The sequence below is a fragment of the Budorcas taxicolor genome, chromosome 2, assembly GCF_023091745.1.
Source record: "Budorcas taxicolor isolate Tak-1 chromosome 2, Takin1.1, whole genome shotgun sequence".
NCBI lineage: Eukaryota > Metazoa > Chordata > Mammalia > Artiodactyla > Bovidae > Budorcas > Budorcas taxicolor.
The window spans coordinates 151,931,568-151,947,672 of record NC_068911.1 but is presented as its reverse complement, the minus strand read 5'-3'; the positions used below and the strand labels follow the sequence as shown (position 1 = coordinate 151,947,672).

General features: G+C 51.4%; 2 protein-coding genes across 2 annotated transcripts in view; one reads left to right on the top strand and one right to left on the bottom strand.

The window, feature by feature from the left end:
* Positions 1-3,803: 3,803 nt before the first annotated feature.
* Positions 3,804-10,893, bottom strand: DES (desmin). The gene is made up of 9 exons (XM_052657742.1): positions 10,221-10,893; positions 9,184-9,244; positions 8,967-9,062; positions 8,688-8,849; positions 8,393-8,518; positions 7,761-7,981; positions 6,434-6,477; positions 4,823-4,905; positions 3,804-4,613 (listed from the first exon to the last, which is right to left on the bottom strand). Exons 1-9 carry the CDS (start codon positions 10,796-10,798, stop codon positions 4,572-4,574), a joined length of 1,413 nt encoding a protein of 470 aa, XP_052513702.1. The 5' UTR covers positions 10,799-10,893; the 3' UTR covers positions 3,804-4,571.
* Positions 10,894-13,680: 2,787 nt separating this feature from the next.
* The window catches only part of DNPEP (aspartyl aminopeptidase), a 38,752-nt gene continuing 36,327 nt past the window's right edge, over positions 13,681-16,105 (top strand). Inside the window, exon 1 of the mRNA XM_052658957.1 lies at positions 13,681-13,729. The gene's annotated coding sequence lies outside the window, so the exon portion shown is untranslated. The remainder of the gene's footprint in view (positions 13,730-16,105) is intronic.

Here is a 16,105-nt window from a genome sequence, read left to right as displayed (position 1 = left end):
AGAAGATGAGGGGGTACTTCCCAGGTGGCACTACTGGTAAAGGATCCACCTGCCAATGCAGGAGGCTCAGGAAACGGGTTCGATCCCTGGGTCAGAAAGATCCCCTGGAGGAGGAAATGGCAACCTATTCCAGTATTGTTGCCTGGAGAATCCTATGGACAGAGAAACCTGGTGGGCTACAGTCCACAGCATCACAAAGGGTTGGACACAACTGAAGTGACTTCACACACACACGGGAGATGGGAGTGTGATGGGGGCTTGCACTTTGGAACAGAGTGGTAGGAATTGGCCTCACCAGGAATTGTTGAGCCAATCTTGAAGGGGTGAGGAGGCAAATGGAGCAGAAGTCTGGGCAGGACTGCTCCAGGAAGCATATGCCCTGTAGGCTCCAGAAGAGCAGGGCTGGGGAGAGTGTTGGGGAGCTAGAGGGACATGAGGTCAGACAGGCAGCGGGGGCCAGATGGCCTAGCATCTTGTAGGCCATGACCCTTTTATTCCTAGTGAAATGAGAAGCCATCTCAGAGGATTCTGAGCCGAGGAATTACATGATCTGACTTAGGTTGTTGTGATGGCTTTAAATTATTATATTAAATATTAAAACAAATATTAACTATTTAAAAGGGCCTGGCACAGAGCCTGGAACGTGGCTTGTTCTCTCCTGGTTGAATGACCATAATGGGGGCTTTCGCTGAGGTGTGGGGAGGAGTGTGCGGGCCTGGGTCGGGAGGGCACAGGCCCTGGCAAGTCGCGGGCGCCCTCTCCTGGCGGAGCCCGCACTGGCTGTAACGCCGGAAGCCCTCCAGCCCTCGCCAGGGCCCTCACCTAGAGCAGCTGGCTGCAAGGCGCTCATCTGTCCCTCAGAACGGCCCCACCGTGCCCCGCGGCCTGGCGCCCAGCTGGTGTGTGCTGCCAGTCTGCCCTGCTTTGCAATCACAAGCCTGTGGTGTCATGGAAAGAAATCTGCTCTCTGGAGGCCAAGGAGCAGGGGCCCCTGTCCTCCTCTGCCAATGATACGCTGTGTGACCTTGGCAGTTCACCCGTCTCTCTGGGCCGTGGGAGATTCCTCCAAGTCATAATGAGGCACCATGTGCCTGGCACATGGCAAAAGCTCACTGTTTGATGAATCAGTGAATGAAGTGGGGACCTTCAACCTTTCTGGTAAATATTTAATTTAGAGAAAAGTAAATAAAAGTGCCCAGTGGGTATTCATTCAACAAGTATTTAAATATTTGATGGGCACCTTCTATGGACAAAGCCCACTTCCAGGCACCAAGAGTAGTGAATAAAATGAATGAAAACCTTGCCCTTGGTTAGCTGACATTTTAGGTGTTGAAGCAAAGGCCAGTGATTTGCATATGAGTCCTGGGCAGGCTGGTGGTCAGAGGAGGAGTGCGAGAAGTGGTGAGTGAGTGGAATGCTTTGTCTCCAGGCGCAGGGGTGGCGGGATAGCCAGAGACAGACAGGATAGGAAAGGGCCTGCTGAGACGTCAGTTCTTGGCTTATGGACATATTTGCTTCCACAATCCTTCCCACTCCACCTGCTCAGGTGGGGTCTGAGTTGGTCTGGAACTGCTCCAATGGTGGGAAGCTGGTCAGCCCTCTGAACCCTCTTATTTCTCAGTGTTCAGACGCCAGTTCCCAAGGAGTAGGAGAGGCTTAGCCATGGAGGGGACGGGGTGTACATGTGCGTGGGTGCACACTGAAGATCTGGGTGTATGGGTATGACCACCAGAGACCCAGATCTTTTTCAGTTTATTTTTGTCCATTCTCTGGGATCAGGCCACATGCATCTCCTCTGCCCCAGATTCCTAGGTCACGGTCCAACCCCCAGGGAGACAGACAAATCAGAGGGCTTAGAACCAGAAGCTCCATTCCAGGAAGGCTTGACTCAGACCATGCTTTCCCCTGGGCCTCCTCCCTTCTCTGAAGACAGGTGGGTAGCCATCACAGAGACAAATGTGTGTGAGAAGGAAGGGCTTTCTGACCTTCAGAGCTGTCCCAGCAAGAAGTGGCCCCTGAAGAGGCAGTGTATTCTTAGACCCAAGAGACATTCAAGCGTAGCCTTAGGACAGCTAGTCAAGATGTGGGACTGCCTGGGGGTCAAGTCATGGCCTGGGGGCCTTTGAGATCCGGGTCTGCCAGTCTTAAAGAGTCCTCCACTTCCTCCTTCTAGTGACCAGTCTACACCTAAACCTTTTTTGGGAAGGTAGGGAAGCCCCTAAGCCTTTCTCTGACCTCATGTCCCTTTATCCTTTGTGCGGTAGGTGAATGCTCGGAACTCATTCAGAGGGAAGAGCAAGCTGAGAGACTCCGGAGGTTACTCACAGATACACAAACACCACCACGCCCACATGGGCCCACCTCACCCAGGAGTCTCTCTCACACAGAGGAGCTCAGATTCCAGGGCCCCTCATAGGCCCAGGATAAGAAGGCGCTGCCCTCCTCTATCCCAGTGTGCACAGGAAATGCCCCTGCTCATTTCTGTTGGGGGTCCACAACGGGTTGATTAGGGGGGCTGTTCTGGGGCCTGCAGGGTTCACTCTGTTGGAGGATTGTGGGGAAAGGAAGGGAGGGGGGAGACATGGGGTTTTAGCCCCAGATGCTCCCAGGGCAAGATGAAGGATAGCATACCTTGAAGAAGAGGGTCCTTCCTGGAGCCCTGGAGGGAGGGACCACACAAGTTACGGGTTGGGGTGGGGGGGCCTGGCAACTCATGAGCCAGGGCTGCATCCAACAAGGGAGAGAAAGAGACACCAGAAAGGTTTTTGGAAGCTTCTGGAAAAAGCCAGTTAGGAACAACGTATTAAGGACTTTAGGACTAAAGCTCTATTGGATTTATTTCCCTTACAAACTGTCCAAATTTATCATGTCTGTGATCTCTACCCTCTTCCCGCTTCTAAAGGGTAACCTCTTAAATCTGAGGAGTGGCTGGAAGACAGAGACCTACATGGATCCATCAAGCTTCCTAAATCTCTAATCCACCTGGAATTTATTTTTTGGAAGGAGTGAAAAGACAGATTTCACTGCTGCCCCTGTCCATGTCTACCATGCCCAGAACTGAATAATTAAGGTTTCCCCACAGAAACCTTTAAGATATCTGTGTTAATGTTTTATTTTATGATTTTTTTTTCCATATGTCCTACATTCCCTATCTTCCCAAATTCTCCCGAAATTTCCCTTTGGTATTTTAATTAAGATTGTATTACACTGAAATTATAAGCTAACATAGGATGACTTGACATCTTTTTTAGAGCAGTGAGTCTTCTTTTCCAAGGATGAGATAGAGCTTTCTGTTTTTCTTAACAAGGTCATTTTTCCTGAATTGGCCTTGGAGCTTCGAAGATCCAGGTTTAGTGCGAAGAGGGTGTAAGCTACCTTAGGCAAGGACCACAGGAGCCCTACTTCAGAGCAGTGCGTGGGGGCAGTCCTGGTAATGGGGCATAACAAGAGGTATGTGTGAGTCCCCAGCAAAAGCCCCCTCCCTCATATGCTACATACATACAGCCAGGCTGCAAGGCTCTGGGAACAGAAGGGGTGGCAGGCCCTGGGGGACAGTCTGGCTGGGTAGGAAGGCAGCACACAGTTCACCTCAAGAAGCGATACAAGGAATTTCCTGGTGGTCTAGTGGTTAGGACTCCATGCTTCCCTTGCAAGGGCACAGGTTCAATCCCTGGTCAGGTAACTAAGATCTCGCATGTTGTGTTATGTGGCCAAAAAATATTTAAAAAAGAAAAAAAAAAAAGAGGTAGTGCGACAGGGCTCTCTCAGAGAAGACCTGGCAGTCAAAACAGCAGGGGCCGTGCTAGGCTTGTGCTTATCTTTTTTATTGTTTCTTTCTGTTCAGAGCCCCTGCAGCGGGGAAGGGGCAGGCACGGGGAGGTGGGCCCCCCTGCCACCTGCCTGAGACCGCTCTCTCCTCTCTCCTCTTCTCTCCAGCATCTCGCCCACCCTCTCTCTTTCTGCATCTCCTGCTCCCACATCTGGCACCTTCGGGGGTTCTCTCTTGCAGCCCCTGCCTTGTAAGCCCACCTCGGGAAAGTAAGGGACCATGGGGTCAGTCTCGAGCCCCCCAGTCTCCACGGGGGTGGGGGCTATGTCCCCAGTTACCTGCATGGCTTGCCGAGGATGCTGCCTTTCTGACTCAGGCCGGGGAGGGGGTAATGGGGAGGTCCACAGGGCTTGACCTGACCCTGAGGGGTTCCTACATCCTGCTCTGGAGTCCCCTCCAAAGCCATATGCTAGAGCCTGAGGTCACGGAGGTGGGAAGGGTAAGGTCACTGCCATGTCTTGGCTCCAGCCTGGCCCTGCCCAGCACACTCCAAGGGCGGCCCAGGGCCAGGCCCGCTCACTTCAACATCCAGACCTCACATGGCAGGGGCTCCCTGTGCCCGGGAGGGTTGGGCCAGGTCCCCTGTGGGGACCAGGAGGGGTGGTCGCAGTGAGCAGGGGTCAGAGGCTGTGAGCGGAGCACTGTGGCTGGGGGTGGTGCCCTGGGATGCAGGGAGGCTGGCTTTAGGAGGCAGTGAGGACAGAGGTGAGCACGGTCTCTGGCAGCAGAGAGGTCTCTGGCTTTAGAGCACCTCATGCTGCTGCTGTGTGGCCTCACTGACGACCTGGAGAGGAAGAGAAACCCAGTCTAACCCAGGGCTGGCCGGAGAATGGAGTCATGACCCCGGGACACCTCCTCCCCAGCATGGCAGACCCTTCTGCCCCCAGGCAGAACCAGCACGGCTGGTAGAAGACACCTGGCTGACAGCCCCCCCCAGACACACCCCACAGGCCCCCCCACCTCAGGGGTAAGGGTTCCAGGCAGACCACTCACCTCCCCGTCCCGAGTCTCGATGGTCTTGATCATCACCGTCTTCTTGGTATGGACCTCAGAACCCCTCTGCTCAGGGCTTGTTTCTGTAACAGATTCATCCACACACTCAGCCTGACCAAGGCCAGGCCTGGCTGTTCCTGTGGCTGGGAGTCTTTCCCTGGTCTCACTGGGCAAAGCTCGGAAGACGGCCACCCCCTCAATATGGGCCTGTTACTTTTTCAGCAAAACATCTTCACCTGTCCTTGTGCCCAGCACCCAGTAGGTGGCTCTGCAGACCCAAGGGGCTGCCCAGGGCTGAGCTAAGACAAGGAGCCAACAGGTGTGCTCCAGGTGTTGGCAGGTTCAAGAGGGTGAGGGATCACCTAGGCCCCAGGCCACCCAGCATTCCCGCCCCCTCACCGACACCCCTCCTCACTCCCCCTCTACCCCTGGTCCCCAGGAGATCCCTACAGGAATTTGAACCCTGAGAGTGAGGACCCTAGAGCCCAGAACCAAGGCACTCTTTTGAAGGATCTCATGGTACCCAGCCCCCTTTGACTCCGGATGAACAACTTGATGTCTTAATGAAAGAGAGATGGACAGGAATCAGTCACTGATTTATTGTGCAGATGGCCAGTCACTTGTCCCTCCATGCCTCAGTTTCCCCACTGTGAAATGAATGGTAACAGCAGTACTTGCCCTGTCATGGCCCAGAACTACTGACTTGAAAAACCATTAAGCGATTTTAAATGCAAGGCTCACACTTGGTATCTGCATAAACTGCTAACCGAAGAGAGCCATTCTGAGTTTTATTGGAAGGGTCAAATTTAGGTCCTTGGTGTTATGAGTTTGGTGTTCATAAATCTCCTTAGCAGTCAGCCAGCCTGTGATGAACATTGCAACTCGGTGGAGCACAGCATGTATTTTTTTCTGATGGAAATGAACATCGAATATATAAAAGATTTGATCTAGGAAAGGCGAAGCTGCCAAGGACTCCAACTTGCTTTCCTAATGTATCATTAGAGCGTGTTTTTCTGCTCTCCGGGGTTGGAAAGCCACTCGATCTGCATATTACTAATGTCAGAATGGCAGAATGCCCTAGGAGTTCATTCTTTTAATTGTTTGGCTTTGCTAAGGTTTGGCTTCATTTTTTAAAGCAAGCACCCAACATCTTGCTCCAGAAAGCTGGAAATGTTCAGCAAGCAGCTGGAGGCCAGTGGAGGGTGCTTGGCAACTTGTCAAACAGACAATAAGTGGTGGGTGCCTTGTAGCTCAGGCATAGGGTTCTAGATGCTTCTGCTGCCAGGTCCCCAAGGATACCCTGGTACTTCCTCAGAGTTTGGGTATATTAGAAAAAAGAAACTGTTGGCCACTTAATATTCCCAGAAGATGCAGGGGACATGGTCATATAATACAACACCATGAAATTTAAAAAATAATAATAAAAAGCTCCCTTTGTCAGAAGATGTCTCTACCTAAACGTCCCCATTCTCCCGCAGCAGCCCCCTTTCTGTTCCCCAGACCCCAGCCCTGTCCCTATGGTGTATCCTCCCCTCCTGGCTGGCCTCGGGCAGTGCCCGCTGGCCTCCTACCCTCTGCCACTCCAGCCTCTACTTGCCAACACGCACTCACCTCGGAAGTTGAGGGCAGAGAAGGTCTGGATAGGGAGGTTGATCCTAAAAGGAGAGAGACCAGGCCCCCAAAGGGTTAGGACCCTCCATCTCTCTCATCACCACCCCTCAAATCTTGCCCTGATCCTCTGTAAACACCATTCTCAGCTGTCCCAGTCCCACTGACTTCAACACTGCTTGGGGCATGGGGCCAAAGGCCAACTCGAGCTGTCCCAGGAACTGTCCCTTCTGGAAGGATCACCCCAGTCCATCTCTGACCTGCTGGTGTGACACCAGGACCCCCACTGCACCCTCCACTGTACCCAGATTTCTTTCTTGCCCTTGGCATTGCAGGGTGTATCAACAGGAGCTGTGGATGACATCCACTGCATGTGCCCACCCTCCAGTCAGTCTGGGAATCTCTGGCCCACTCACAGGAAGGCAAGTTCTAGGAACTGCCACCCCCCACCCCTTTATGCCTAGAGCTGGGAAAATGCAGTGTGACCTTAGCTACCTTAAGGGGTCATTATATGAGGATATTATTCTACAGTATCTGAAATCTTCCTCTCTATAAATCTGTATCTAAATATGTCAGCTGATTTTTTTAAACTTCAGATTTTATCATTTTTGTGAGCATCAGTGGGCATCATTTTGTTGAGTAAATGACCTGTTTTGAATTGATGTTAAGTTTACATAGTGAAATGCACAGATCTTTAGAGTGCAATCCAGTGAGTTTTGATCAGTGTCTACATCCATGTAACCACCAGTCCAAATCAAGATATAGAACATTTCCATCAATGAAGAAGGTTCCCTTGTGTCCCTTTCTTGTTGCATGGTGTTTTTGTGTCTAAAGGTGATTTGTTCTGAGCGTGTCATTACATCTTTTCCTGTGAGCACATGTTTGTGCACCCACACATGTGTGTGCACCCTCTGAGCATAAATCTCTGCACCTTCTCTCTTAGCCTATCATGTCCCAGCTCCATCTGTCTCTATTCATCTCTATCTGCCCCCTCCCTTTCCTTCCTCATCACTCCCGGCTCTGCTTCCATCTCTCCCTTGACTGGCAGTAATGTTTTATTACTAGTTGCTGAATATGGTTTTATGCTGCTGGTTCTTAATTCTGAAGGTGGATGTGGGAATACTTATATTCCTCTTTTTATAAAAGCTATTAATTAAATCACTTTTTACCCAGGTGGCTTTGGTTAATTCTCTGTAATCAGCGGAGTGGTGGCCTCTTGTATAATATTGTTTCTAGATCTTGTGATCCTGAGCCCCGCTTCAGGGCAGGAGAGGGCCCTCAGCGCAACCCCCTCCAGGAGCCCATGGCCAGCCTCTGCCTCGCCCCTCACCGGCTCTCCTCGCCCTCCAGCAGCTTCCGGTAGGTGGCAATCTCCACGTCCAAGGCCATCTTGACATTGAGCAGGTCCTGGTACTCGCGCAGGTGGCGGGCCATCTCATCCTTGAGGTGTCGTATCTCCTCCTCCAGGCGGGCAATGTTGTCCTGGTAGCCACTGGCCTCACTAGCAAAGCGGTCCTCCAGCTCCCTCATCTGCCTCATCAGTGAGTCGTTCTGCAGGAGGGGGTGCCCAGGTCAAGGATGGGCTGTGCTGGTGGTCAGGGGGACACGCGGGGCCCAGGATGGAGAGAGGCACAGTCTCTGGGCTGGGAGGCACCCCAGATGGCCAAGCCTAGGACTTGTCAAAGTCCTCTGAGCCAGGGAACTCGGAACTCAAATGAAGCCTTATGTGGAATATCAGAGAATACAGCTGAAACAGGGGAACGTGGCTGTCCACCCTTCCTGCCTCCACGCAGGAGTCCCACGATTCCTGAGAGCCCCCCTGGGAGTCCACCTGTCTGTTTCTACTCCTGTGGTAGATATGAGGAGACAGAGGCCCAGAGAGGGTGTGTGATGCGCCCGAGGTCACAGAGCGTGAGCTGCAGATGGGAAGGGCTGGGCCAGGCGAGGTGGGCAGGGACTCACGGTGCCCTTGAGGGCGTCAATCTCGCAGGTGTAGGACTGGATCTGGTGGCGGTACTCCATCATCTCCTGCTTGGCCTGGCGCAGAGCGTCATTGTTCTTGTTGGCTGCCTGGGTCAGGTCGGACACCTATGGGCAGAGAGAGGGGGTCCCTGAGACGACAGGAGGATGCAGGATGCAGGAAGGGGTGGGCAAAGAAGCATGGAGACCCCGGGCTCACCCTCCTCCCCAGAGATGGAGCCATAGGAAATACCTCCAGACTGGGATTGAAGGGGCAGAGGGGCCGCCAGAGTCTCACCTTTGACTTGTACCATTCTTCAGCTTCCGAGATATTCTTGGCTGCGATGGTCTCATACTGAGCACGGATGTCCCTGAGGGCAGCTGTGAGGTCTGGTTTTGACATGTCCATCTCCACCTGGACCTGCTGTTCCTGAAGCTGGGCCTGTAGCTCGCGGATCTCCTGCAGGGTATGGCTAGGCTTCAGTCCCCAACCACCCCGACACGTACCCTCACACCCTCACTCCCAGAGTCCAGCACCACTGCCACCCCTCCAGCCGCTTTCACCAGGGCGTAGTACCTCTTCGTGCACTTTCTTAAGGAACGCGATTTCCTCGTTGAGAGATTCGATCCTGCGCTCCAGGTCAATTCGAGCTAGAGTAGCTGCATCCACGTCCTGGGAAAGGTCAAGTGAGAGGGAGAGGGACACTGATCACCCGGGCAGGGCAGAGGGAGACCAGGCGTGACACAGAGGGGACAGAAGGGGTAAGGCAGCTGGGAGACCCAAGAGGACTCACGGCTCGGAAGGCAGCCAAATTGTTCTCCGCTTCTTCTTTCAGCTGAATTTCCTCTTGCAGCCTGGCAGACACAGGCAGAAGGACAGACAGATGGTGAGGATGAAACAGGCTGGGGAGAAGACTGACTGGGGGCTGCCCAGGGAGTGGGCTCAGAATAGAGTGAGCAGGGCCCGCCCACACAGGGAGGGGACAGGAAGTGGCCCAATCTCTGCCCTGGAGCCACACCCTGGAAGTCCATGTCCTCACTAGTTTGTGACCTCCCTGGGATTAAGAACTGCGTCTTATTTTGTCCACCTCCAGGTTCTTATTTTATCCACCTCCGGGTTCCCAGGCCCCAGCCCCAGCCTGACCCATGTAGGTGCTCATTTAACGTTTGTGACCTGGGTGGTAGGACAGTGATCACTTGGGCAGAAAAGCAGGACCCACCAGTATTTGCTCTATTCTTGCTGCCTGAAGCACAGGGAGCCTGGTGGAGCCACAATCAGTGTTCCAATCTGTCTGAGGGCTGCACATCCCCCCCCCGCCCCCACTCACTCTCTCCTTTCCTCCAGTTAATCCATCCTTCCTGTAAAGCTTAAGTCTGGCCCAGGGGTCAAGATCCCTTCTCTACCCCCAACCACAGGGCTTCATCACAGATGAACTGAGAGCTACTGCTGGCTCCAGATTTCCTTGTCTCCTACCAACCTGTCCTCTTCCTCCCACTGCCTATGGGCCTCCTTTCTCCTTCCATGTGCCCACCTGAACCTAGAAACATCACCCCAGCATCTTAAGATGCTTTGTAAGAAGCACCTGGTCTCCCAAGGTCGCCCATTTCCACTCCATGATGTCCCCAAGAAAATTGGGACCGTAGCCTCGTCTGCAGCCTGAGAGCACAGGGAAAGGCATGGCGTCTCTTCCCCCTCCCCCGGAGACACAGCTAGCCCACCCTCACCCTGGGTACGATGGGGTACTGACCACTGGACCCAGCCCCAGGCCTAGCCTCCCGTGCCCGGCCCCTGGAGAGGGAGGGGGTTCTGGGGGCGCTCGCGGGTGCTCACTTGGCCTTGAGCCGCTGCAGGTCGTCCAGCAGGTTGTCCCGCTCGACGTCGACGCGGGCGCGCTGGTTAGTGAGCACCTCCACCTGGCGCCGCAGCTCTCGCAGCTCCTCCTCGTAGATCTCGGCCACGCGCGTCGGCTCGCGGCCCTTGAGCCGGTTCACCTCCGCAGCAAGAGCCGCGTTCTGCTGCTCCAGGAAGCGCACCTTCTCGATGTAGTTGGCGAAGCGATCATTGAGCTCCTGCAGCTCCACCTTCTCGTTGGTGCGCGTGGTCAGGAACTCCTGGTTCACGGCATCGGCCAGCGAGAAGTCCAGCAGCTCGCCCGCGCCGTAGGAGGAGGGCACGCGGGTCGAGCCCAGCCGGCTGGCCCGCAGCGCCCCCAGGCCCCCGGCCCCGCCCGACGTGCGCGACACCTGGTACACGCGGGACGTCACCGAGCTCGAGGAGCCCTTGGTGCCGAAGCCCGCGCGCGGGAACACCGGCGAGCTCAGCGGGGAGCCGAGCGGGAAGCTGGGGGCCCCGCCGAAAGTGCGGCGGTAGGACGACACCCGCTGGCTGGACGAGTAGGCCTGGCTCATGGTGGCGGCGCGGGCGAGGCTGGGCGGCGCGGAGAAGGAGGCGGCGGGCGGCCGGCCGGAGAGTGGATGTGGCGAGGGGAGACAGGGCCCCCGGCCGTCCGCACTATTTGTATCCCTCCTGACATCAGCCCCCGCCGCCCCTCCCCTGACAGCTGCAGGATCCCGCTGTCCTGCCAGGAAAGGGCGGCCCCTGGCGTGGGGGCGGGGAGGCCAGCTCCCCCGCAAGAGGCCTGAGCCCCTCAGCGGGGCGGGTGGTTGGGGGCCCCTGCGGGGTGTGGGAGAGGCTGGCGGACCTAGGAGGGCAGAAGATGGGCAGGCCTGCCAGCTGCTTCACCAGGGCGCAAGCATGTCTGGAGCCCCCGGCCAGGACCCCTTTCAGTCCTTGGGTGCCTGCCTGATCCTAGGGTGATCAGGGGAGAGAACTAGGGAAAGGCGTCCATTTAGTTTGAGGGGCTTCTTTTGACTCCAAGAAGATACTTCGGGTCATTTCCTGAAGAGACAAGGCCTATTTCCAAGACAGTCTGCAAATCACCTTTTTTTCTTTTCCCTAAAGATTCTCTGAAAGTGGCAAACATTTCGGAGGGCTCAGGCAAAGACCAGGAATGCCCCAGCCAGGCCTAGTGGAGGAGGGTCTCTGACAGACAGGGAGGATGGGAAGGCCTCCCTGGGGCAGGCAGCCATCCCCACCAGAGCCCACCTCCTCAGGAATGTCCACTAGCATCTGAGTTCCAGCTCCCAGCCTCAGTTTCCCTCTGGATTCATGAAGGCCCTTTTCCACCCCACCCCTACCAGTGAGCGTGTAGCCTCAAGTTTACAAATGACAGGGTGATTTCCAGAAAGGGCCTGGTAGGCTCTCAGTTTCCAATTATAACAATTATAACTGTATACTCTCACCCCCACACAGCCAACTTCTCTGGTCTTCTGTCCCCGTGAGCCCACCCCCACCCCCTCTCTGATTCATCCCCCTTCCTCACACCACCCCCACCCCCAGGGGTTTGTGTTTTGTCAGGAGCCTCATGTCAACCCAGCCATCTCCCTGGCAGCAACAGCTGCCAACCCCAAATACCAGAGCTGGTATTTATAGAGGAGAATGCATCAGTCCGGGAAACAAGCGCACAGGAGAGGAGCTCTAGGGGGGGTGGGGGTCAGGTACCTGAGGAGACGTGGGTGTCATATGGTAGAGGAAGCTTGAGGCGATGAGCCCCAATCACTTCCCACCCGCTTCATGCTCCAAGCCCCCAGCAGAGAAGCCCCAATAGGGCTTGCCCATCCCTTCACAGGTCTCCTCCTTAGTACAAGGCACTGGCTGACCCCTAAGGACATTTCCTCTTCTCCATGAATATTGGCTGTCTCTCCATACCTCCACCTGGCACTATTCAGGTCTCTCTTAGGCCTGACCCTTTAGGAATGCAAAGTTTGGAAATAGAGGTCTGGTCTTAGCCTAGCTCTGCCATCACCTGAAGATGTAATTACAAGCAGGCTAGTCCTTCCCTTCTCTGTGTCCTCACTATAAAGTAGGAATGGTCACCCTGGCAGTGTCTACCGACTATGGGTTTGAAAAGGCTCAAGTAACAATATGCAAATAATACTACCTTGTATATTCTGAGCACCCACCGTGTGTCACTCTGCTAAGCACTCCCCACCCATGATCCCCAATTCTCTTGACACCCCTGTGAAGTAAGAGCTAGTACCCTTCCCATGTTGCAGCTCAGGAAGCTGAGGCAGTCTGACTCCAGAGCCCATGCTTTGTCCCCAGGGTATGTGTGAATGTGCCAGGTTAACTGCAAAGAGCTTTGTTGCTGCTGTCTTTGCAAAGCCCTTTCACATTCAGTTTCTAATTTTTATCCAAGAGACAAGCTTATGAGGTGGGTGGGGAGTTCCAGATATTCTTATCCAGCCTTCGAGTCAGTGCAAGCTGTTGTGTTCTGGTTATTTTTGTGTCTCGTCTCCCAAACTAGATTGTAGGCTCCTGGAGAATTTTTGGGAGACCATGTGACTCCTTTGCACGTCCCTTTGGACAGGCAGCACTGTCCTTGTTCAAAGTAGCCTGAAAGATTTCTTTCCCATCCCCTTCTTTTGTTAACATACACTGCGTGCACACAAACACACATGTCCATGAGACACACCTGTCCATGAGTGGACAGGTGATTCAGCTCCCAGCCACTCTTATAACTGCATCCCTTTGACTGCAGCGGTTGGCTCAAGGGGCAGGGCTGGACCTGACCAGGGCCAATCAGAGACCCACCTTGGAATTTATACGTGGAACTGGGATTACTAAACTGGAGCTTCTGGCAACCATGTTCCCTGCCCACTAGGGAGGTCTTTCTGGCATAGGAAAGAAAAGGTCAGCATGCCGGGAGAAACAGAGACACCCAGAGAGAAGGAGAATGTGAGGCTGGAAGTCCTAAATTCCATCTCCTGGGATCCTGGTTCTTCAGTTCTCCATTTTGTGAGCTCTCCCAGTATCCTTCCTGGGTTTGGGGCTGATAAACTTTTCTTCCTTTTATTTTTAACTGAAGAGACTTGGTATTGGCTACTGCCATTTGTAATCAAAACAACCTTGGCTAATATGCTGTAAGGAGACTGTGCGCCCATTTCCACAACACTATAGAGGCCAGAACACTTTTGGGACTCCTCTCTGTGAACAGTCTCCAGACCACATAAGGAAATTGCCCTTTGGACCAGCCTGAGGCCTCAGTTCCTTAGTGAAATGAGACAGAAAGCAAATAAATAAATTATACCATCTATTCTCTAGTCAAAATCAACATCTACCAGACTTGGCTCTGAACCACTTGGAGCTGTTTCCAAAATTTGGTTCCACCCCTAAGGATTTGCTACCATGGAGGGCAGCAAAACAACACTCGGAGGCTTGGAAGGCAGGTGAAAGAGAAGCATTCCAAAGCGTGTTCTGAACCAGGCAGCACCACTGAAGTAAGAGTTTCGACTTCCCTTGGGACTTCTTAGAACTAGACATGCTAAAAATAATGATAATTTATCTGGATGGGTAATGCATACCTTTAGCATAAAATGCAAAACGTATCATTCTGTGGATTGCCTTTTCACTCTCTTGATAGTATCCTTTGATGCACAAAAGTTTTTAATTTTGATGAAGTCCAGTTTATCTATGTATTCTTTTATTTCCTATGCTTTGGGTGTCATATCCAAGAAATCATTGCCAAATCCAATATGAAGAACATTATCCCTTGTGTTTTCTTCTGAGAGCTTTACAGTTTTATGTCTTTGATCCATTATGAAATAATTTTCATCCACAGTATCAGGGTCCAACTTCATTCTTTTTCTTATTAACATGTTATATGAATATTATATGATAGATAATTTCCCCAGCACCATTTGTTGACAAGACTGTCCTTTTCCTCTTCTTGAAAACAATTTAGCCATATATTTGGAGGTTTGTTTTTTTTTTCTAGGCTCTCTGTTATGGTCCATTGACCTAGGTATCTGTCCTCACACCAGTACCATACTGCCTTGATTACTATAGCTTTGTAATAAGTTTTGAAATCAGGAAGTGTGACTCCTCCAACTTTGTTGTTTTTTCAAGATGTTTTGGCTCTGCGGGGTCCATTGAGATTCCATTTTGAATTTTAAATGGAATGAATTTTTCTATTTCTTAAAAAAATTTTTGGTGGGATTTTTATAGGGGTTGCATTGAATCTGCAGATCACTTTGGGTAGTATTGAAAGCTTAACAATATTAAGTCTTCCAATCAATGAATACTGGATGTCTTTCAATTTTTGTGTCTTCTTTATTTCAGAAATGTTTTGTAGCTTTCAATGTACAAGACTTACTCTTCCTTAGTTATGTTTATTTCTAAGTATTTTATTCTTTTTGATGCTATTGTAGATGACATTGATAACGAGGGCTTTTCCCTTTATTCTGTTAATGTGATATATTATATTGATTGGTTTTCATATATTAAACCATCCCTGCATTCCAGAAAAAGGTCCCATGTCATCCTGTGTATAATCCTTTTAATATGCTGTTGAATTTTGGTTTGCTAGCATTTTGTTGAGAAGTTTAACATTAATATTTATAAGGAATATAGATCTGTAGCTTTATTTTCTTGTATGTCTTTGTCTGGCTTTGGTATCAGACTAATGCTGGCCTGATAGGATGTGTTAAGAAATACTTCCTTTTCAGATTTTTAGAAGATTTTGAGAAGGGTTGGTGTTAATTCTGAAATGTTTGGTAGAATTCAACAAGCCATCTTGTTTTATTCTTTTCTTGATTGGGAGATTTTGAGTCATTCTTTTTAATCGTTCTTCTTAATATCCTCATTTGTATTTCACTGTATGTATTTACCATATTTGGCCAATTTTTTTATTGATAAGCATTTTCAATCTTTTGCTATTATAAACAAGGCTGCTATGAACATCCTTGGAACAAAACTTTTAAAAAATATTTATTTACTTATTTGGCTGTGCCAGGTCTTAGTTGCAGCACGTCGGATATTTGCTACATCATGAGAGATCTTTCTCTAGCTGTGGTGTGTGGGCTCCTCAGTCCTGGCACACAGGCTTAGTTGCTCCTTGGCATGTGGGATCTTAGTTCCCTGACCAGGAGTCAAACCCATGTCCCCTGTATTACAAGGTGGATTCTTAACTGCTGGACCACCAGGGAAGTCCCGGGACAAACTTCTGAATATATAAAGTTTGGTAAGGCATTTTATTCTTTTGGTAAGGTATCACATTACTTTATGATCACATCTCTCACCTGAGCTAAGTGATATTGGAAATGGGAAGGTCCACCAAGACAGACCTTTTCATTCATTATTTGCCAGAAAAGGGGGACAATTTATAGATGTGTGTTCATGGTACAGTCCCTTGTATTTAATACAGTGCACATTACCAATATATTTTGTTGAATCAGTTAAAGAAGGAAGTCAGTCCTGATGTTTTCTAGAAATCTTCCCACATTACTCCAACCTTGGAGAGTCTTGGAAACTTAAGGTTGGAAGTAACTTCATAGGTCATGAGGTCAACCAGTCCCACACCCCTACTTCTCAGTTAAGGCATAAATTGTTTCTACTGTGACCCCAGCAAGCACTGCTCCACTTTGAATCCCTCTACTGCCTGGGGACACAGTGTCTCCAGGGTGCCCACTCCACTCCACAACAAGTACTGGGTAACTAACATGCCTTGGTCATGGGACACAGACAGCCCTGCTGTTCGAAAACATTTCCTTATATTTGAACCTAGGAGATGTCTCTGCTATACCTATTATTCCGCCCTGGGAGCCAAACAGAGCAAAAAGAAATCCCTTTCAGAGATCCAACTTTAAATATCTGGG

Excerpts from the sequence above, each read along its gene's own strand:
- DES (XM_052657742.1), bottom strand. The coding sequence starts at position 10,798 with ATGAGCCAGGCCTACTCGTCCAGCCAGCGGGTGTCGTCCTACCGCCGC. Across the intron at positions 4,906-6,433 it reads CTCTGCCCTCAACTTCCGAG|AAACAAGCCCTGAGCAGAGG; the intron begins GTGAGTGCGTGT and ends AATCTGTTACAG. Across the intron at positions 4,614-4,822 it reads TCGAGACTCGGGACGGGGAG|GTCGTCAGTGAGGCCACACA; the intron begins GTGAGTGGTCTG and ends CTTCCTCTCCAG.